This window comes from Zalophus californianus, chromosome 7, assembly GCF_009762305.2.
Source record: "Zalophus californianus isolate mZalCal1 chromosome 7, mZalCal1.pri.v2, whole genome shotgun sequence".
In the NCBI taxonomy this organism is placed as follows: Eukaryota; Metazoa; Chordata; class Mammalia; order Carnivora; family Otariidae; genus Zalophus; species Zalophus californianus.
In genome coordinates, this window is record NC_045601.1 from 74,885,231 (window position 1) to 74,907,920 (window position 22,690).

A 22,690-nucleotide genomic window follows, 5' to 3' on the forward strand; every position below is an offset into this window, starting at 1 on the left:
TGCCTGTTTATACCGGCTTCATGTTTTTCTAGGTGGTTTTACAGATATTATTTAATAAAAAACTAAATGAATCTATGAGTCAAATTGATAATGCTACTTAAATTCTCTATATAAAGAGTGAATGCTTCTTTAATTACAAAATATTTAGGAATATGTAATGTAAGAATGAATCTACCTTTATTATGGATGTCAGTACATTGTTTAAAGTAATTTCTCCCTTATTTATAAGATTTCTAGCTTTTATTTAAGGAAGTAATTTTCACTAGTTTGATAAAAATGGAGGTGTATTAAACTGATTTGAAAAAATTTTAAAAGTTAATGATACTTTGGCAAGTCTGAAGTAAATTAAAACTCCTTTTTTTCTGTCAGAGGTCTCTTCATTAGTATCCATGATCGAGGGCATATTGCTTCAGTTCTTAATTCATGGCCAGAAGATGTCATCAAGGTAAGTCATCTAATTTTTCCACTATGGCAAATTTGTTCTTTTTCCTATTCCATAACATATTGATAATTTTCATGATATCAGATAGCATTTGATGTGGAAATGTTGGAGTTTGGAGCCGAAGGCCAAGAAAGAATTCTTAAGATGGTTCTGGTGCTAAAAGCCTGGGGACAGGACCTGTGAGCAGAAAGGACTGACCTGGGATTGTGAGGAACAATTGATTGTATACTACAGAGCTCGGGGAGGTAAAGACAAGGGAAGTTTCCAAAAGGATTTTCATATGCTAACAAAGACTCACAGGATCCTGGAGTCCTGGCTATTGTCAGGCTAAGGTTGTTTTTTCTTCTAGCAAGGCATTAACATTAAGATTGGGAGTTCCTGAGGAAATGTAATACTCTGCCTGCCTCAAATATTTGTCAATGGGCTGCAGGTTATGAGGACATTTAATTTTATCTACATTTCCTTTTTGCCTTTGTTCTTCACATCAGCATTCACTGTCTTTTCTAGTGAATGTCACGTACTTTATATCTCTTTGATTTTTGCATACTGGATTAATTTTATTTTGGTACCGTTTAGAGACTCAGTATCCCTATTATTTCTGTCTGCTTTCTTAGTATTTCTTGACCCATTGATGATAAATGTTGAATAAATGTTGAAGTTGCCTCTGAATTTCTTTAAGCAAAGTCCCTTTTCACATTTGTTGTGTTTGATCATCCACTAAGAGGAACAGGCAGACAAAAAAAAACAATCCATTAATTCACTTCCTTTATCATTATGACCTTCAGTAGTTCATCTGACTCCCCTCTCTGAGTGATCTAATGAAAATAAAATAAGGATAGTATCCAACATTTAGTAGCCTTCTGTGTGGGACACTACCTGGATTGACTCTTGTAATTATCATGATAATTCAGTGAGAAAAGGAAGGAGGGGCAGGCTATACAGTAGTGCCTGGTGGTGATGGGAACTGAAAGCAGGCTGCAGAGCCCTTGCTCTTAAGCATGTTCTCTACGGCCTTCCTTGTCGAAGGAAAGTGAGATGTACTTGTCTCTTCCCTGGCTCCTTTTTTCAAAACAGCATAACCTATTGACACTTTGCAATTAGACATGGAAAATTTGACAAAGATCAGCTTTATGGAGTATGCAAAAATAATTTTCACCCACTTCTCAAATGTATATATTTTTAAAGCAGTTCTTTAAGAGCTGCATAATATAGGTGAACAGAAAATTGAAAAGATCTCAAAAGTATATTTTAAAATATGTTCTACTCTATGGTATAGTGGAAAAACATTGTACTAGGAGTTAACGTACCCAGTTTCCCATTCTTTGGTATTAACCAGGTCAACCACCTTAGGCAGATGATTTCAGTTCTCTGATCTTCAGTTTCCGAATCTATAAAATAAGAGAGATGGACTGAATATACTCTAAATTCCCCTTCTAAAATACCATGACTCTGCATAATGCTCTTGATGGTAATAGTAGTCTTGATAGCTACAATTTGTTGAGAATTTGCGATGTACCAGGTACTATGTAGGGTAAGTACTTTGTATATCATGTTCTCATTTTATTGAATCACAGATTTATTCAATTAACTAATGTTTATTCATTGTTTACTATGTGCCACATGATGTGCATGGTGTTGGTGCACAGTAGTGAACAAAAGAGTTGGTTCCTATTTTTGTGCAGCTCTTCTGAAAAGTACCTTTATTATTCCTGTTTTACAAATAAGAAACAGAAGATTTAATTCATCTGTTTAAGGTCAAATGACTGACATTTTCCCAAGGCTCCATGGAAACAATGAGTGTAGGAATTTAGAGAAAATCTAATAAATTGTGTTTCACAAGATTGGTTTTGCTTAAATTCGTGTAATGGCCATGAATCACAGAACAAGGATGGTAGATGCGTTAATTTTGTACAGATATCAAATAAAATAGAAATAAAGTCTCCTCATGATTAAAATGGATGGCTTATAGATATTCAGGGTGATTGGAAAGAAACTAAACAAAATTCATTAAGCCTAGTGGAAGATTATCAGGTAAGAGAAGTAGCAGACTGTATGTACTCTGTATATTTCAGAAATGGTAGAAAAATATCCAGTGGTTGTAGGAGTTAAAGAGGATGGATCAACATTGCTGTGAAAATAGGAGGATGGTGCCAAGATGCATAAACTAAACATCAGAGCATTTGGGGGCTACTCAACAATTATGCATTATTTAATAAGGGCACTCCCAAAATTGTGCTCAAAGTGGATGGGACTGGTTTCACTTTAGTTCCCACTTTGAGCTCCTGTTTCCCTGTGCTCTTCCCACTTGCCCCAAAGGCATCTGAATCTTTACGTGCATACTGTCTCTTTCTTCACTGACCAAAGTAATCATATATCTGTATTTTTTAAAAATCGTTTAAAAATGTATATCCACTTTATTTCTTCTCTCCAATCATCCACCCTTAAGATCATATGAAATCTCTTAGATGTGTATTCAATTTATATTTTTTGACAGCTTAATATTCCATCACATAAGTATTAATTTCAGAAGCCAGAGACAAGGAACTGTGCCCCTAGATTTGTAAACATATATTAGTAGGTACTTTTTCTTTCTCTTCTAGGCTATTGTGGTGACTGATGGAGAGCGTATTCTTGGCTTGGGAGACCTTGGCTGTAATGGAATGGGCATCCCTGTCGGTAAGCTGGCGCTGTATACAGCCTGCGGAGGGATGAATCCTCAGGAATGTCTGCCTGTTACTCTGGATGTGGGAACAGAAAATGAGGTAAACAATTTAGGTCTGTAAGACAGCTGTACACCTTAAAATATAGCACCAGCTCTTGTATTATTAGCTTTTTTCCAGAACTTCATGACATTCATTCTTTTCTGTCTGGTTCTTCCTCCCTCCTCAAACTCATCCCCCAACTATTACAAGAAGCTTATTCTTTTCTCTTTTCCTTTTTTCTTCCCCTTCTCTATAATGTGATCGATCTTTTACCAGCATGCTTAGTGCTTTATTCTTTGATGAACATTCACACCATTAGTCTATAGAGTGTATGTTTTACTTTGGGAGATCACAGTTTCTTTTCAAAATTACTATTTTGGTACTATGTAGGAACTAATTGCAAAGGACTTCCTAAGTTTAATCACTATGAAATCTTGTTCTAAAAGTCTGTTTTAAACCTGTGGTAGATGATTTGGAATTTATTTTTATTTTTAATTTAAGTTTTAAATTATTTTTTATTAACATATAATGTATTATTTGTTTCAGGGGTACAAGTCTGTGATTCATCAGTCTTACACAATTCACAGCGCTCACCATAGTACATACCCTCCCCAATGTCCATCACCCAGCCACCCCATCTCTCCCACCCCTCACCACTCCAGCAACCCTCAGTTTGTTTCCTGAGATTAAGAGTCTCTTATGGTTTGTCTCTCTCTCTGGTTTTGTCTTGTTTCATTTTTCCCTCCTTTCCCATATGATCCTCTGCCTTGTATCTCAAATTCCTCATATCAGTGAGATCATATAATTGTCTTTCTCTGATTGACTTATTTTGCTTAGCATAACACCCTCTAGTTCTATCCACGTCATTGCAAATGGCAAGATTTCATTTTTTTGATGGGCGCATCTTTATCCATTCATCTGTTGATGGACATCTAGGCTCTTTCCACAGTTTGGCTATTGTGGACATTGCTGCTATAAGCATTGGAGTGCACGTGCCCCTTTGGATTACTACATTTTTATCTTTGGAGTAAATACACAGTAGTGCAATTGCTGGGTCTTAGGGCAGTTCTGTTTTCAACTTTTTGAGGAACCTCCATACTGTTTTCCAGAGTGGCTGCACCAACGTGCCTTCCCACCCACAGTGTAGGAGGGTTCCCCTTTCTCCACATCCCCGCCAACGTCTGTTGTTTCCTGACTTGTTAATTTTAGCCATTCTGTCTGGTATGAGGTGGTATCTCATTGAGGTTTTGATTTGGATTTCTCTGATGCTGAGTGATGTTGAGTACTTTTTCATGTGTCTGTTGGCCATTTGGATGTCTTCTTTGGAAAAATGTCTGTTCCTGTCTTCTGCCCATTTCTTGATTGGATCATTTGTTCTTTGGGTGTTGAGTTTGATAAGTTCTTTATAGATTTTGGATACTAGCCCTTTATCTGATGTATTCTTTATTTTTTATATATTTTTAAAGGTTTATTTATTTATTTAAGAGAGAGTACTGGGGGAGGGGCAAAGGGAGAGGGAGACAAGCAGACTCCCTGCTGAGTGGGCAGCTGGACACAGGACTCAATCCCAGGACCCTGGGATCCTGACCTGAGCCCAAATCAAGAGTTGGATGCCTCACCAACTAAGCCATCCAGGTGCCCCTGATGATTTGGAATTTTTTGTTTCTCATTCCTGCATCAGTATTTTAGAATCTTAAAGTTGTCTATCAGTACATATTTTTGCTCATCCTTTATTGCTAATATTTAGGTTCAGTTATGGTGATAGATACAGAAATTAAAGGTAGAATATGTAGTTTTTATAGTCTTTTGTTCCCTTCAAAGCAATTGACCCATTAATAGTATAATATTAACTTGAACAGTTTTGATATTCATTAATAGAGAAAGTTATAATACTTAACTTCCTATATATGTGAGTGCTCATTTAACCTTTATAAAGGAAACATTTTGATAAAAGCACACTGCTTATCCAATATTTTCTTTTTCAGTACTAATAGAAATGACTTAGAAATTATCAAAGCTGACCTCTTGGAATAATCATCCAAAAATTATGTATATACATTGAACATTAAGATTTCCTCTTTATTTTTTCATATATTTAAAAAACATTCTTCTGTGGTAAATTGCAGTGACATCAAGTAAAGCTTAAAATTACAAAATCTGGGGGGGCCTGGGTGGCTCAGTCACTTAAGCATCTGCCTTTGGCTCAGGTCATGATCCTGGAGTCCCAGATCAAGCCCCGCATTGGGCTCCCCGCTAGTGGGGAGTCTGCTCCTCCCTCTCCCTCTGCCACTCTCCCCACTTGTGTTCTCTTGCTTGTGCACTCTCTCTGTCTCTCTCTCTCAAATAAGTAAATAAATAAAATGTTTAAAATTACAAAATCTGTAGAACATCTTAAGAATTTAGGGGGAGATGAAGAGGAGTGAGGAGTGATGAGAAAGGCATGCAAAAATGTAAGAATTCAGTTTTAAATTTGGGTTTTTGTTTTGTTTTTTAAAGATTTTATTATTTTTTAAAGTAATCTCCACACCCAGTGTGGCGTTCCAACCCACAACACTGAGATCAAGAGTCACATGCTCCACTGACTAAGCCAGCCAGGCACCCCTAAACTTGGGTTTTTTACTGAGATGTTGTCAGTGTAATGTGGACATAAATTTATGCACTAATGATTACACCATAACACTAGGACTCTTGCACTGATCGTTGTTTTAGTCACAAGAAATACTTTATTTCATGAAAATAGGTCTTAAAATTGTCAAATTGGCCAGTTGTCATGAGTTTTCTCACATTATCTGCTGGTATTTCTAGTATTGCTTTCCTCTTTTGGCATCCACTGCTTTTATGTTATTCTATTTCTGTCCAGTGTCCTACCCCCTCAGCCTACAGAATCCATATCCCCTGATCCTTCATCAAATTTCTTACTTTACTTTGGTGTAGATCTTGCTTTCTTTTGCCCTTCTCTCATTAAACATGGCCTGGTGCTTATTACATTTGAAACATTTTCAAGTTACTAAATTATAAAATAATCTGATAATTTAAATGAATCTGTTATTAAAATACTGTGTGTTATTTCTAGAGATTTTTTACTTATTGCTAGTGGACTTTTGGAGATATTAGGGAAAAAATGAGTAGTAGAATTTTAACTCTTCGACAGGTCACTGAGAATATCTTTTTAGCCTGAGAGACCTTTCCAAAACTCTTCAAATTCCATTATATAGATTCACTTGAATTAGACAAATATTGAGCACCTACTATCTGTTAAGGCCTAAGCAAAACCTAGGTAATAAGAGAGTTAATAATTTAAGATCTTGCCAGCAAGATGTTATGAAGCTAGAAAAGGAGATACATGTGTAACTAGTTTCAAAATATATTAAATGCTTAGAGAAGGACATTTGGCAAACCATTAGGGACAGTCAGCAAACCATTTCTCTGCCAGTTACAATATATTGTTAGTCTCTATATTACGTTATCTGCCTATAACTCCCATTTTTCTATAAATCATATTTAGTAATGGTGAAAATGTATATTAATATATGATCAGCTAGAGTTCCTATTTTAAAAAGAGTAAATTATTTGTTCCTTTTAAAAAGATAACTTAGTTGTATGTGGAGTTAGCCAGACTACAAAGTCCCCACATCTGTCTTTACTTCTGACACCAACTGCAAGTTTGGCGGGGACATTCCCCAAAGCTGATTCTCAGGCTTGATAATTCACTAAAAGGACTCACAGATCTCAGTGAAAGCTATTATAATCACAATTATGGTGCATTATAGGGACAGGGTACAGATTAAAATCAGCAAAAGGAAGAGAGGCATAGGGGAGAGTCTTAGAGGGTTCCAAGTGTGAGGCTTCTATTTTCCTCTCGGTGGAGTCAGGGGCAAGTTACCCTGTGGTGTTAACGTGTGGGGTTGATATGTAACCCCACTGTTCAGAGTTTCTATTGGGGCTTCATGACCCAGGCATGATTGATTGATTGCACATGTGAACTCAGGTACCAGTCTGACTGATTACATTTGAACCAAAACCCCTCACCCTGGGTCACATGGTTAGTTTTTCTGGCATGGCTAGCCTCCACCTTGTGACAATTAGTTGAGGCTCCTAGGCTGTTAGGTAAAATGATCAGGCTCTATCCAAAATGGTTGAATGCTCGTGAAACAGGTCACCAGATTTATGCAAGCATTAGACAGAAATATAAGAGACAAAAACACAAAAGGGAAAATAGGTCTAAATTTTAGAATTCAGTTTTAAACTCATATAAGATTATGAATTTGATCATTCAAACTTTCAAGGAAATGTAGCTCCTGTACTCTATAAAGTGTTCCAGAGCATATTAAAATTCACAGCTTCACATTTCATTTTATGAAAAGAACATAAGCTTGATATCCAAACCTGGTAAAAAAAAAAAATAGCACATAATAAGAAACTGCTAATTTGTCTCATGTTTACCCATGTTCCTACCTTTACCACATTATAGGTGTGCAATCTTGAAAAAGTTACTTAGCTCTTCTGTGCCTTAGTTTCCTCATGTAAAATGAGTACCTACCTTACAGAGTTGTCAAAATTTTATGCTCTTACAGTGTGTATGATTGTGGTTGGCATTTTATAAGCACTTAGGAAATGCTAGCTTATATGAATATAGATGTGGAAGCAAAAATCCTTCATAAAATACTGGCAAACTGAATCTTGCAGCATACTTTTAATATCAAACACTACTCAAACCATTAGCAACATCATAATTAATGGTGATGGAGGCATTCTTTTATTGTTTTTAAAAAATTTATTTGAGAGAGAGCGAGAATACGCATGCGGGGTGGGGGGAGGGGCAGAGCAAGAGGGAGAGAGAATCTTTAAGCAGACTCCATGCTGAGTGCAGAACCTGAAACCGGGCTTGGTCCCACAACCCTGAGATCGTGACCTGAGCCGAAACCAAGAGTCGGATGTTTAACCGACTACACCACCTAGGCGCCCCTAGAGGCATTATTTTAAAGAATTATCAAGACACTTGTTGGGGCACCTGGGTGGTTCAGTTGGTTAAGCGACTGCCTTCACTCAGGTCATGATCCTGGATTCCCAGGATCGAGTCCCACATCGGGTTCCCTGCTCAGCAGGGAGTCTGCTTTTGCCTCTGACCCTCCCCCTCTCATGTTCTCTCTCTCAGATAAATAAATAAAATCTTTAAAAAAAAAAGACACTTGTTATCACTATTCTCTTTGATTGTTCAGAAAGTGCTAGCCTTTGCAATAAGACAAGAAAAACAAATGGGGTAGTTGACTGACTGGAAAGACCCAGTTATCATTATTTATAGGTAATAAGTTTATTGATGAAATCCAAGAAAATCAAGTAAAAATTATCATGACCAAATTAGAGCCCTCAGTAAGGTGATTGCTTACAAAGTAAATATTAAAAAATCAAAAGCTTTCCTAGGTCTTTGTAATAACTAATTTACAAAAATTGTTTCATTTGCAATAGCAAAAGTAGTTTATTCTGCTAATGTTATATGGTGTTCAAAATTTCTAAGCAAAGAAATAATACATTTGATTTAGTTCATTAGAAGAATGATTTTTTTTTTTTTTTAAAGTACACATCTGCCTTGTCTTTCCCAAAAACTAATAGAGATATGTTGGATTTATAAAGCAGAATATGTTTTTGTCTTTTCCTTAACTTTCTCATAATTTTATTCACTTTTGGGACACACATGTCAACTGTATTCTATTAACAATAAAGCACTTACATATCAGGAAGAATAGAAGGCATTTAGATTCTAAATTAACTTTTCTGTTGCTTAAAAGAGATAGAAATGATCCAAAACATGACTTTCTTTTATTTATTTATTTATCTTAAAAAAAAAAATTATTGTTATGTTAATCACCATACATTACATCATTAGTTTTTGATGTAGTGTTCCATGATTCATTGTTTGCGTATAATACCCAGTGCTCCATGCAGTACATGCCCTTTTTAAATACCCATCACCAGGCTAACCCATTCCCCCACCCTCCTCCCCTCTAGAACCCTCAGTTTGTTTCTCAGAGTCCATAGTCTCTCATGGTTTGTCTCCTCCACTAATTCCCACCCTTCATTTCTCCCTTCCTACTATCTTCTTTTTTTTAAACATATAATGTATTATTTGTTTCAGAGGTACAGGTCTGTGATTCATCAGTCTTTCACAATTCACAGCACTCACCATAGCACATACCCTCCCCAGTGTCTATCACCCAGCCACCCCATCCCTCCCACCCCCCACCACTCCAGCAACCCTCAGTTTGTTTCCTGAGATTAAGAATTCTTTATATCAGTGAGATCATATGATACATGTCTTTCTCTGATTGACTTATTTCGCTCAGCATAATACCCTCCAGTTCCATCCATGTCGTTGCAAATGGCAAGATTTCATTCCTTTTGATGACTGTGTAATATTCCATTGTATATATATACCACATCTTCTTTATCCATTCATCTGTCGATGGACATCATGGCTCTTTCTATAGTTTGGCTATTATGGACATTGCTGCTATAAACATTGGGGTGCATGTACCCCTTTGGATCCCTACATTTGTATCTTTGGGGTAAATATCCAGTAGTGCAATTGCTGGGTCTTAGGGCAGCTCTATTTTCAACTTTCTGAGGAACCTCCACACTGTTTTCCAGAGTGGCTGCACCAGCGTGCATTCCCACCAGCAGTGTAGGAGGGCTCCCCTTTCTCCACATCCCCGCCAACATCTGTCATTTCCTGACTTTTTAATTTTAGCCATTCTGACTGGTGTAAAGTGGTATCTCATTGAGGTTTTGATTTGGATTTCCCTGATGCTGAGTGATGTTGAGCATTTTTTCATGTGTCTGTTGGCCATTTGGATGTCTTCTTTGGAAAAATGTCTGTTCATGTCTTCTGCCCATTTGTTGATTGGATCATTTGTTTTTTGGGTGTTGAGTTTGATAAGTTCTTTATAGAGTTTGGACACTAGCCCTTTATCTGATATGTCATTTGCAAATATCTTCTCCCATTCTGTCGGTTGTCTTTTGGTTTTGTTGACTGTTTCTTTTGCTGTGCAAAAGCTTTTTATCTTGATGAGGTCCCAATAGTTGATTTTTGCCCTTGCTTCCCTTGCCTTTGGCGATGTTTCTAGGAAGAAGTTGCTGCGGCTGAGGTCGAAGGGGTTGCTGCCTGTGTTCTCCTTTAGCATTTTGATGGACTCCTGTCTCACATTTAGGTCTTTCAACCATTTTGAGTCTACTTTTGTGTGTGGTGTAAGGAAATGGTCCAGTTTCATTCTTCTGCATGTGGCTGTCCAATTTTCCCAACACCATTTGTTGAAGAGACTGTCTTTTTTCCATTGGACATTCTTTCGGGCTTTGTCAAAGATGAGTTGACCATAGAGTTGAGGGTCCATTTCTGGGCTCTCTATTCTGTTCCATTGATCTATGTGTCTGTTTTGGTGCCAGTACCATACTGTCTTGATGATTACAGCTTTGTAATAGAACTTGAAGTCCGAAATTGCCAACACATGTCTTTCTTTTTCTCTTGTGAGCTATTGGAATTCAAAATATGTTAGTAACATTCTTTTTTTTTTTTTGGATTTTATTTATTTATTTGACAGATAGAGACACAGTGAGAGAGGGAACACAAGCAGGGGGAGTGGGAGAGGGAGAAGCAGGCTTCCTGCTGAGCAGGGAGTCCAACGCGGGCCTCCATCCCAGGACCCTGAGATCATGAGCTGAGCTGAAGGCAGACGCTTAACCACAGCCATCCAGGCGCCCCTGTTAGTAACATCCTAATTATAAGCAATCTAACCTAAATTTTTATGTTTATAGCTCTTAGTTAATAAATAAGGGAGAACAGAAAAATATTTAGCGTGAGATGAGTTGTTAACTCTTAATATTCTTATTTATTCATTCTGACACTTTATTCTTTTTATTTTGTACCACTGCTTTACTGAAAAGACAAAGAAAATTTAATTCAGTAAAATATGACTAAGTGTAAAATGTAATGGAGTTTTTATGTTGCTGCTTTATGTTCCGGTTTCACATGTGGAAAGCTGCTTTCAGTAAAAACATTCCTGTGGTAAAAACTTTTTTTCCCCCTGTTGTAAAAACTTTTTATCTCATCTCTTTTGTGAATCTCTGTCCAATTTTACACCTCATTGTAAAAATATAAAAACATATTGATAACACCACTTATTTTCTTATCCAGAATACTCTAGCAAAGTTTAATGAGAACTAGATCCCTTTTTTATAAACACTTTCCTCTTTTATCATAAATACCTATGTTGAGTAGTAATGAAAACAGGAAAGAAATGAGGAGCCAACTGATAGGACATTCTTCACTTGTTGTAAACTCACACTTGCCTGACTTCTTTAATCTCTGCAGCTTTCACCTAAAGGATGTTTAAAGAATAAAGACACTGATTGGGTGACTGGCTGGCTCAGTCAGTAGAGCGTGTGGCTCTTGATCATGGGGTAGTAAGTTCAAGTCCCACGTTGAGTACAGAGATTACTTAAAAATAAAATCTTAAAAAAAAAAGCCAAAGACAATGAAAACAAACCATTAAAGTGGTTGGCTAAAAAACACTCTTAATCTTTAGGTTAATAAAGCGCAAAGCATTCATTTAGGTGGGATGTTTGTGTTTCCATATTATCTTTCATTTGTTATTTCACAGTTCACATTTTCTTTATGTTACTTGTGAAACTGTAGCTATATACAATTTACTTCTGTTACCTGAAGTAAAGTTTCTTCAATTATCTTTTAAGAGCATACCATACTGGGGTGCCTGGGTGGCTCAGATGGTTAAGTGTCTGCCTTCAGCTCAGGTCACGATCCCAGGGTCCTGGGATTGAGACCTGCATCAGGCTCCCTGCTCAGCGGGGAGCCTGCTTCTCCCCAGTCCTTCAACTCGTGCTCTCTGGCTCTATCTCTCTGTCAAATAAATACATAAAATCTTAAAAAAAAAAAAAAAAAGCATACCATATTCAGTTTCTTTTTAAAATCATTGTTACAAAATCTTTTCATAGTAATTATGTTTATTATTTGTCTGTTTTCCTTTTATAAGTGACAAATATCAAAATTTGCTATTGGACTAAAGATGTGAATAGATGTTCCTTGTGTCTGCTACATGCTGGTATAGATTTTATTAGGTTTTAAAGACTGCTTCATATGTTACATGGTGTCTTCGTTTTCTAGGGCTGCCATAGCAGTACTATAGACTGGGTGGTGCACCAAAAGAAATCTATTTTCTCGCGGTTCTGGAGGGTAGATATCCAAGATCAAGGTGTAACAGGGTTAATTTCTTCTAAGGTTTCTCTCCTTGGCTTTTCTTCGTCTGGTTTTTGTCTAGTGTCTTCATATGATCTTTCCTCTGTGTGTATCTGTGTGCTAATTTTTTCCTATAAGAACACTAGGTATATTTGATTAGGACCCAGCCTAATGACCTCATTTAACTTAATTACCTCTTTAAAGACTCTCTTTCCAAATGTAGTCATATCCTGAGGTTTTGGGAGTTAGGACCTCAACATATGATTTTGGTGAGGACACAATTTGGCCCATTACATTTGGTTAGTCTTCAAGAGGGCATGGACAGTTGTTTTTGCATAGTTATTCTTCATTTATTAAATCATTGCTCCAGGTCTCAGATTTCTGATTCTGGTTTTATGTTTAGTCTGGCCTTTAGTTCATGTATACAGTATTTCTAGATCTAGAATACTTGCTGGAACTTGAACTCACAATGTTGAAGCCTCCTCCCATTTAGAAAGTTCACCCTTGTATTCCAGAAAGTACTCTTTGTATTTGGCATGAACTGGCTATGATGGAGGAAAACTGAAGGAAAGAAAAACCTAATAGACTTTCTGTCACATGTAGCTGCCCTATGTCAGAAACTAGTGTTGGCACTAAAATGTGGCCTGTTTTAGTTTTCTGTTGCTACCATAAAAAGTTATTACAAACTCAGTGGCTTTAGACAACGCAAATATATTAGCGTTATAGTTCTATGGGTCACAAGTCTGACACAAGTTTCATAAGGCTAAAATCATCAAAGGTGTCCACAGGGCTGTGTTTCATAGCCTGTCTTTTCTAGCTTCTAGAGACTGCCTCCTCTGTTCCTTGGTTCATGGTGCTCTTTTTCCATTTTCAAGCCAGGGATGTGGTATCTTTCTGGCTCTGCTGTCGTCATCACAGCTCTTTCTCTGAGTACAGCCGGGAAAGATTTTTCACTCTCAAGGACTCACCCTTAATCACATCTGCAGTCTCTTTTGCCACATAAGGTAACATATTTACAGGGTCTAAGGATGGGGGAAGTTGTCATTCTGCCTACCACAGAGTCCCAGCCAGAATGTCATCATTTGTCCCTCCACTCTCCTTCTTTTCTTTTTCCTTTCATAGTACGGAATTGCTTGTCATTTCAGACAAGTGGTCCTGCACTGGAATGAGCACTAATTATTACATAAAGCCAGAGGAGAGAAGAAGGTCCCTCAGTTTCCAGGCTTTCAGTTTGTAGTGTCATGGGCTTACTCTTTGCTGTCTCTTTTTATCTCACCCTCTCTAAATTAGATGATAATGGCTTGTATCAAGAATTTCTTTGGTTTTTGAGATACTACACCAATGTCTTGGGAACAAGGTGGGACCTTTCTTCAGTTTGGCTTTATATGGCACTGAAACTATCAGGAAGTCTTTTGAAATTTGTGGTATATTTTAGGAATACTGATTATATAAACTAAAATAGACAAGATATTTACCTGAGACAGGAAACTTTTGGGAAGTAGAATACTTTTATTTTAACTTAATAATATAAATTTGAAATTAGTGGTTCTCAGTATAGTTCTATGAACCAACCACTTCAGAATTACCAGGGGCTTGTGTTAAGAATGCAAAATCCTGGGCCCTGTTCCAGACTTACTGAATCACAGTCAGATTTTAATCATTTTTATTTCTACCACTTTTTAACATTCATGCCAGCTCATATGCATGCTGATTTAAAGTATTGCTTTTATGCAATATTTAAAATTTTATGCCTCAGACTCTTGGCTAAATGTTGGCAGTTAGTTTCCTTTTATTTATTTATTTAAGAGAGAGCGAGAGAGAGAGAGAGAGAGAGAGAGTGAATGGAAGGGAGAGGGAGAGAGAGTCTGAGGCAGACTCTGCACTGAGTGCAGAGCCTGACACGGGGCTCAATCCCATGACTGCAAGATCACGACCTGAAGTGAAACCAAGGGTTGGACGCTTAACAGACTAAAAGCCACCCAGGTGCCCTGGCAGTTGGTTTCTGTAATTGTATTGATGATGTGAGCCAGCAAAAGAGCCAAAATTATATATTCTTTACAGAACCTGATTTTTTCATATGAAAATGAGTAAACGGCAACAAAGATGATTATCTGTATATTATAAATAAAATTTTTAAAATAAATCCTAAAGTGGGGAATATTCATAACATTATGGCAGATAAACATTAATAATATTCTTAATATTCAGAGAACACTTTCAAGGCAATAAGAAAAGTCAAATGTGAAATATAAAAATTGCCTGAGGGCATATGTGCACAGATAATTTACAAATGAAGAAATAAAAATGGTCAATAAACTTATAAAAAGTATTTAACAATGTTAGAAGAGAAATACAAATGAATGCTACTTGACATTTTATATATGCAAATATATGTATTTTATATATTTAATATTTGTATATTCTATATTTATGTGTATATTTCATATACATATACACATATATATGGAAAGATTATACTTTTACCTGATGCTGCAAGAAAATAGATACACAGATGGTTCCTGGCTTATGATGGTTTGACTTAGGATTTTTGGACTTCACAATGGTGCCAAAGCTATATGCATTCAGTAGAAACCATACTTCAGGTTTTGAATTTTGATCTTTTTCCAGGCTGTGGTATGTGGTATGATCTCTCTCTTGTGATGCTGGGCGGAGGCAGCGAGCCACAGCTCCTAGTCAGCCATGTGGTCACAAGGTTAAACAGCCAATACACTTACAACCATTCTGTGCCCAGACAACCATTCTGTTTTTCAGTGTAGTAGTCAAGAAATTACATGAGATATCCAGCACATTATTATAAAGTAGGCTTTTTGTTGATGATTGTGCCCAAGTGTAGCCTAATATAAGTGTTCTGAGCACATTTAAGGGAGGCCGGACTAAACTATGATGTTCAGTAGGTTAGGTGTATTCAATGCATTTTTTACTTAAGATATTTTCAATTTATGTTGGACTTATTGGGATGTAATTCTATTGTAAGTTCAGGAAGATCTGTACTTAGATGTCATTGGATTAAGAGATTAATTTGTTCATCCTCTATAGGAGGGCAGAGTTTCAATACAGTTTGCATGCTTTAAAATGTTCATCTAGTGACATGAAAACTTTTCATAATATAGTCCCCTGTGAAAAGGGGTTATAAAACAGTCTATGATATTGTCACACATTTAGAGAGATAGTATTCTACATGCATAGACATAGGGAAAAGGATCTAGAAGAATATGCATCAAGATGCTAATAGTGGGTAGAGATTATTGGTATTCTTTGTTTTTAATTTTACTTTTCAGTACTCTGAAATTTTCTGATAGGCAATATTGCTTTTTTAATGATAAAGAAGACCCTAAAATATTAAAAAAATACTTTTTCTGACTACTAAATTTTTGTAATTTATTGAAAAAAGCTGAATACAGAATATTTAGGGTGTTCTGACAAAGTCGATATAGGACACAGGGTAAAAACCATGAAATTCAGGACATGTCCATATATATAGGATACCTGGCAACCCTAAACACACACCATCTATTTGGGAATGAAAAATAAATTATTTTTTTTTCATTATTAAGAAAATATTATTTAATTCTCAAACTCCAGATTGGAAAGGTAGGAATGTAAGAAACTAGAACAGGTAAGAGTTGATAATGATTTCTATTAACATTAAATAAATGAATACTTCAAATAAAAATTTCCAAGTTTCCAGAATTGAGATCTTTCTAATGAGTAAGTAATTACCTTCACCAGTGTATTCCCTCCTTATCTCCTCTTTGGAACTCTCTTCTATTCCTATATATTTTGTCTTTTACTGTTTTTGCCCTACTCTTCCCTTCTTTCATGCTTCTGAGTCTTTGGTGACACCACATGTATTGTATGTGACACTTCTTGCTAAAGGAAGTCTAACCTTTTTTAAGTGCTTGCTTAATTTCAAGTCTTTCATTTATTCTCCAACAAAGATCTCTTCAGTGTTTACTCTTGGCCACAAGAAGATTTTAATCCAATGAGTTAATATCACTTCTGTGCCAGGCTATTTGGGCTGTGGAGCCATTATCAAAACTGGGTAATCTTGTTAAATTGCTTTTTGTAGATACTAATTTTTTTGGTCAGTCAGATTTCCAAGAATGCACTCATTATTCAAGCCTTAATTATCATGAAATTTTTAAAAAACTGTAACTTTGGCAGGGACATTATGACTGGAAGAATTTTATCACTTCCTGATTTAATTCAAAGATAACAAGATAAAGTATTCATAAGTCTTCCTAATTGACACTTCACTGTACTCAGACTTCTTTATGAATTATACTTTAATTATTAGCGTGGGAAAGAGTGAGAGAAAAGGCAAAACCCGTAGCATCTTTTCTCAATTGTGTTCTTTTTCTAATTCACATTTTAGAGGTCCAAATATATTCCAGACTTGGAGAAAGTATTTTAATTCTGGCAGCCACTGGTAGCTCATTGGTGTTTCAACCTCAGCCATTCAGAAGCCTGCCAGTAGACTGATTAAAGATTTTAGGCCTCACAAAATAGCTGGGCTTTACAGCAGCACTGTGTCAGATTTTACATTTTATCTTAAATACATTTATATGATTAAATATGTTAACTTACAGCTAGCTGGAAAGCTTTAACTCATTGTTGTGCAGTGTAAGTCGGATGACCACAGAATCTATTGGCCAAACACACTGAAAGAGGATGCTGTTAATAATTATACTAGGACAATAGGTATGAACTGGGCTATAATTTCTTTTGGCTTTAAGCACATCCCAACTCAGATCGTTCAGATGGTTTAACCTTTTGACATCACAACACTTGCAAAAACATATCATTTATCCATAACAAACCACCTCCAAATTTAGTGACTTAAAACAATCACTGTTTTACTAATGTTTAGGATTCACTGGATGGCCAGGAAGGCCAGGATGCTTGGCACAGCCTTTCTCCATCTAGATTCTCATCCTCCACAAATTGTTCACATTCCACATGTAAAATATGCACATCTCCATCCTAGGTTCCCAGAAGTTTCAACCCACTAACAACAGCAGGCCCAAAGTTCAGGGTCCTGTCATCTAAATAAGTTCTAGACGCAAATGAAGCTTCTTGTGTTCTGCTTCTAGTCGCTGTTCAGTGGTGAGGCAGGGACAGAATAACCATAATCCACACTTCAATTAAAAATGGGAGGACTGGGCATCATATTGCCCTCAGTGGTTCATGGCAATTCTGAATTGCCCCTGGACTCAAGTTGCCAGGCCACCTTCCCCGGGTCAGGGGATATTTTTTGAGTGGGGCCTACCTAGTTCTGTTTCCTTAGAGTGGTTCTATAGTTCGTTGTTCTTTTAGGCTTTTGGATCTGCTCTCTGAGCTCTTGGCTCCGTCCTTTGAGATATCTTTCCTTTTCCATAAGACATTGTGGTGCTGCCACTGAATAGCTTTCTCTGTCTGCTTTCTGCCTGTGGAAAGTTGAGGGCCCAGAGAATAATGTTCATTTTGATGTGTCTCTGTCCCATATCATCTCAATAGCACAGTACCCTTAAGCATTTTTTAGGCTTTCTATGTATCAGACCAATGTCTACCCTGTTAGAGAAAGGACTTACTCACAATTCTTTTCAAAACAGACCTCCCTATATTGACTGGCATGTCAGTGTGCTGCTGAACCAGCTCTTTTTAGCTAGCCATGGTGGTCTGTTGGGCTCCACTTTAAATTAGTCAGTTTTTTACAAAAGGTATTCCAGCCACACACTTGGTCTTTGATTGTAGGACTTCTTTTACTTTAGAAATCTTTTACAAACAAGTGCTGTGTCCCCTATATTCTCTTTAGATTTTGCTCACAAGCTAAACTTTTCCTTCTCCATCTCATCCCTGTTTTAACTTTATCATACAGCTATGAGAAGCCAACGTACACATTAGGCATTCTGCCCGGATATCTCTTCCACCAGATTCACAAGTTCTTTAGGTACATTGTCTTTTGAGGTCACTGAAGATAACAATTTGGTCTATTGTTTCACTATTACATGACATAGATTACAAATTTTTTTTCCGGCCCACAAAAACAGTGTGTCCTTTTAAATCTCTTTCAGCAATATTTTGTAGTTTCCAATGTATAAGGCTTACACATATTTTGTGAAATATGTCCCTATGAATTTTATATTTTGGAATGATATTTTAAATGGAGTTGTGTGTTTTATTTCATTTTTACCTGTTCATTGCTAGTATGTAGAGATATAGTTCATTTGTATGTGTTAATCTTAGAGCCTACTATTGTGTTAAATTCACATATTTTTTCTAGTGGGTTATTTTGTGTGTAGATTTCTAAATATTTTCCATGTAGATGATCATGCATATACAAATAAAAAGTTTACTTTCTTCCTTCTAATCTGTATTCCTATATTTTCTTTTTCTTGCCTTATTGTAATGGCTAGGGTCTCCAGTATGGTGTTGAATAGAAGTAGCAAGAGTGGATATCCTTGGGACGCCTGGGTGGCTCAGATGGTTAAGTGTCTGCCTTCGGCTCAGGTCATGATCCCAGGGTCCCAGGATTGAGTCCTGCATTGGACTCTTTGCTCAGTGGGGATCCTGCTTCACCCTCTGCCTGCCCTCCCCCTGCTTGTGCGCTCTCTGTCTCTCTCTCTGACAAATAAAGGAAATCTTAAAAAAAAAAGGGTAGATATTCTTGTCTTGTTTCCAATCTTAGGGGAATAGCATTCAGTCTTTCACCATGAAATACGTTGTTAGGTGTGGGTTTTTCACAGATGCCCTCTGTTGGGTTGAGGAAGTTCATTCCTATTCCTAGTTTACTGGGAGCTTTTGTTATATATGTATTTTATAGTATATAAATTATACCTTGATGAAAATGGTCTCATAAAAAACAGTATTACATATACTAAAACTTGAACAGAGTGGTTCTGTTCATATCTATCAGTTTTAGAAAAAACTTGAACTATTTGTTGAAGATTTTGCCTTCAGAAACAAATCTAAGAAAAGAATTGGTATCTTTCCATTTCCTAATAAACTAATATAATATTTCAAAACTCAGTATTACTTTTCTATGTGATAAACTTTGCTTGTAAAATCAGAATTGAACTTTTCTAATTAGCACCACTGAAAGATTTTATTTCCTTTTATTTCCCCCAAATAAGGCAGAATGTTTTAATGTTTAGTAATTCTTTTTCTTATTTGACATATAAATACTATAGACATATTCTGTGTAATACAAAATAATACTGTAGGTTAATTCTCACTCAGTATGGAAAGATTTTATTTCCATTTCTCTCCTTCTATAGATGAGGAAACTGAGCTCAGAAAGTGTGAATGACATCCCTATCATTATTTCTATATCTGTGGTAACTTTTTTTTAATAGGATTTACTCAAAGATCCATTGTACATTGGGCTACGGCAGAGAAGAGTGAGAGGTCCTGAATATGATGATTTTTTGGATGAATTCATGGAGGCAGTTTCTTCCAAGTATGTATAATCTTTATTTTATCTATATTTGAATTGAATTTCAAAAATTTAAAGATAACCTAACATGGGTGCCTGGGTGGCTCAGATGGTTAAACGTCTGCCTTCGGCTCAGGTCATGATCCCAGGGCCCTGGGATCGAGCCCTGCATCAGGCTCCCTGCTCACAGGAAGCCCGCTTCTCCCTCTCCCACTCCCCCTGCTTGTGTTCCCTCTCTCACTGCGTCTCTGTCAAATAAATAACTTAAAGAAATGATTTGTATGAAATGCATACACACATACTGTCTTAATTACTAGTGACCAAATGATAAAGTCATGCGTCTATCTCAGAAAAGGTTGTCTTTGTTGCTATCCCTGAAGATACTTTTATGAAAATCTTTAGATCGTGTGGTTATTGAAATGCATGATTATGGTGAATGAGGCAGTGGTCACAGACCAAATTACCCAAGCAAGCCATTTTATGATTGTCAGTCTGTATTTTGTTTCTGGCTGCTAATAAAATGTGATCTCCAGTCATCTTTGTGGGTATATTTGACCCTTTTGTGGTAGGAAGTGGGGACTGAATATGAGTTAGTATAATCCACAAGTCCAGAATGGTGTTTAAGAACCAGGACATCCAATCACAATTCGTGAGTCTCTGATTAAATCTCTACTATTTGGTTAAAATGCAGTACTCTATTACACTTAATTTAGGTAACACTTAATTGTAGGCCAAGTGCTACTATAAAGTTTTCCAATTTTTTTTTCTTTCAGCAAAGAGACTTCCACCATAATTTAGTAATGTATTCTGAGAGAATTTTGTCACACTAATGAGACAGCTATCCCATTTATTACTATACAGCCACAAAAACCATGGACTATTTTAAAACCTGTATGCTGCCTTGGTTTTTCGTAGAAATAAACTCATCACTAGAACCAGCTATAACTAGAGACATAGTTCGGGGTTTTTTAATTATAAGGTTTAATTTTAAGAAGTTGTATGCAACAGCAGAAAGTGCTTTCATCAGCTTGCACAATATTTAGAATATATTGAATCTCTCATTGCCTAAAGTTTCAGGGCAGAGTATATTTGCCAGTTAGTAAGGGCTACTTTTTAAAAACATGGGCCTGGTTTATTTATTGTAGTTATTAACTTATTCGGTTAAGCTGTACTTATTCATAGAAATAGTTAAGGAACTGTACAGTTTAAGCTCAAGATTGCATGGTACAGTTAATGTCTAGTAGTTTCTCATATATAATGTAATGTTTTGAAATTACCTGTAACTCTTTAGATAGTAACATTAATCAGGAGATTATGTAGAGAACATTGTGATGCTATGTAAAAGTAAAGGGAAATGCAATTCTTCTCATATTTGTTTTTATTTATTTTTATTATGTTATGTTAATCACCATACAGTACATCATTAGTTTTTGATGTAGTGTTCCATGATTCATAGTTTGTGTGTAACACCCAGTGCTCCATGCAGTACGTGCCCTCCTTAATTATTTGTTTTTATTGTCTGTGTAAGTAGAGACTATCTTTATATGTACAATTTCAGTATACTTACAAAGAAACTGTTAAACAAGTTTATGAACATAGTTTGTATGGCCTATATACTTAAGTGCTGATGAAATGAAAATAGAAATAATTCCATTTGGAATCAAGGAGAAGCTTTCCTCAGAAAATGAGATTTGAGCTAATTTTGAATGCTCAGTGTCAATATAGAGTCAAAAGCTTTTTTAAAAAAGTGAATTGAAGGATTACCTAAGATGTCTGATAAAGAAATGAGGATTGACAAAAGTCAATAATTTTAAATGCAGAGAGCACCTATAGATCAGGAGTTATGCCATAGACTCTTCCCAGAGAAGAATCACAAAGAGTTTCCAAAAATAGTTTCTAGCATGCTGAGGCTTTGGGAAAAGTTTTCTAGAAGCGACACCTAGCACTACCCAATTAAATTGGGAAGTGGTCCTGAAGATAAGCCCAAGATTATTTAAAAAGAAAATGTAACCTAAATTCAAGGTGAAAAATGACTGTTGCAAGTTGAGCTACTCAGGAATCATATTGTAAGATGGAATTGATAAAGGAGTGCCCTTGGAATGAGCCCCTTTGGAAGGGAGGGGAAAGAAGGAGTAGACAAAGGGGGAAGGATAAAGTGGGTAAAGGGAGAAGTCGAGCTTCACCGTAGAACCACCAACAGCCTTGGATAACTTCATTAGAATCATCCCTGTTGCCAGTTAGATACTTAAGGGGACATGAATTTCTGCCAATCTCACGCCCCCATGCTATATTGTTTTTTTTACTTACTACATTCTCAGTGTTGGGTGGGGCAGTTTCAGATTCTTCTTCTTGACTTTCTTCATAATTATACTCTTTCCTTCATAGGCCAAGGACTTGATATGGGTGTTGTGGCATTTACTAATCATGTTAGTCTATTCTAATTATACATTTGGGTACTGAGAAAATCACCAGGCCAGTCTGTGGTCCTAATGAATGGACCCATTATGAGCTAGACCTTGGCCAAGGCTCCATTTATTACTGAATTCCAAATGCCTTTACCCTAATGAAGAGGGTGATGGCATATAGATGCTTTTGGTCTTCTGGTATCACTGTCAACTCTGTGCCCTTGAAATGTTTGGGTATTCCCTGCCCCCAGAGCACAGTTACTTGAATAAAGAGGTATAGGTCCCACTGGAGAAGGATTGAGGGAATTATTACCCTCTATTCTTACCATGGTGTTGCAAGATCTTTCCTTCTGGATTCTAGGCCTCTTACGTTAGAGGGTTCTGAGTCCAAAAATTAGCTGAGGCATGGAAGCTGAAAAAGATGTTGACTTCACTGGGGCAACTTCCCTCAGATTTGTTCAT

General features: G+C 36.5%; 1 protein-coding gene across 1 annotated transcript in view; it reads left to right on the forward strand.

The window, feature by feature from the left end:
* The window catches only part of ME1 (malic enzyme 1), a 192,920-nt gene that overhangs the window by 80,792 nt on the left and 89,438 nt on the right, over positions 1-22,690 (forward strand). The window contains exons 4-6 of the mRNA XM_027602107.2: positions 370-445; positions 3,043-3,204; positions 19,744-19,847. Coding sequence (XP_027457908.1) covers positions 370-445; positions 3,043-3,204; positions 19,744-19,847 — 342 coding nt within the window. The remainder of the gene's footprint in view (positions 1-369; positions 446-3,042; positions 3,205-19,743; positions 19,848-22,690) is intronic.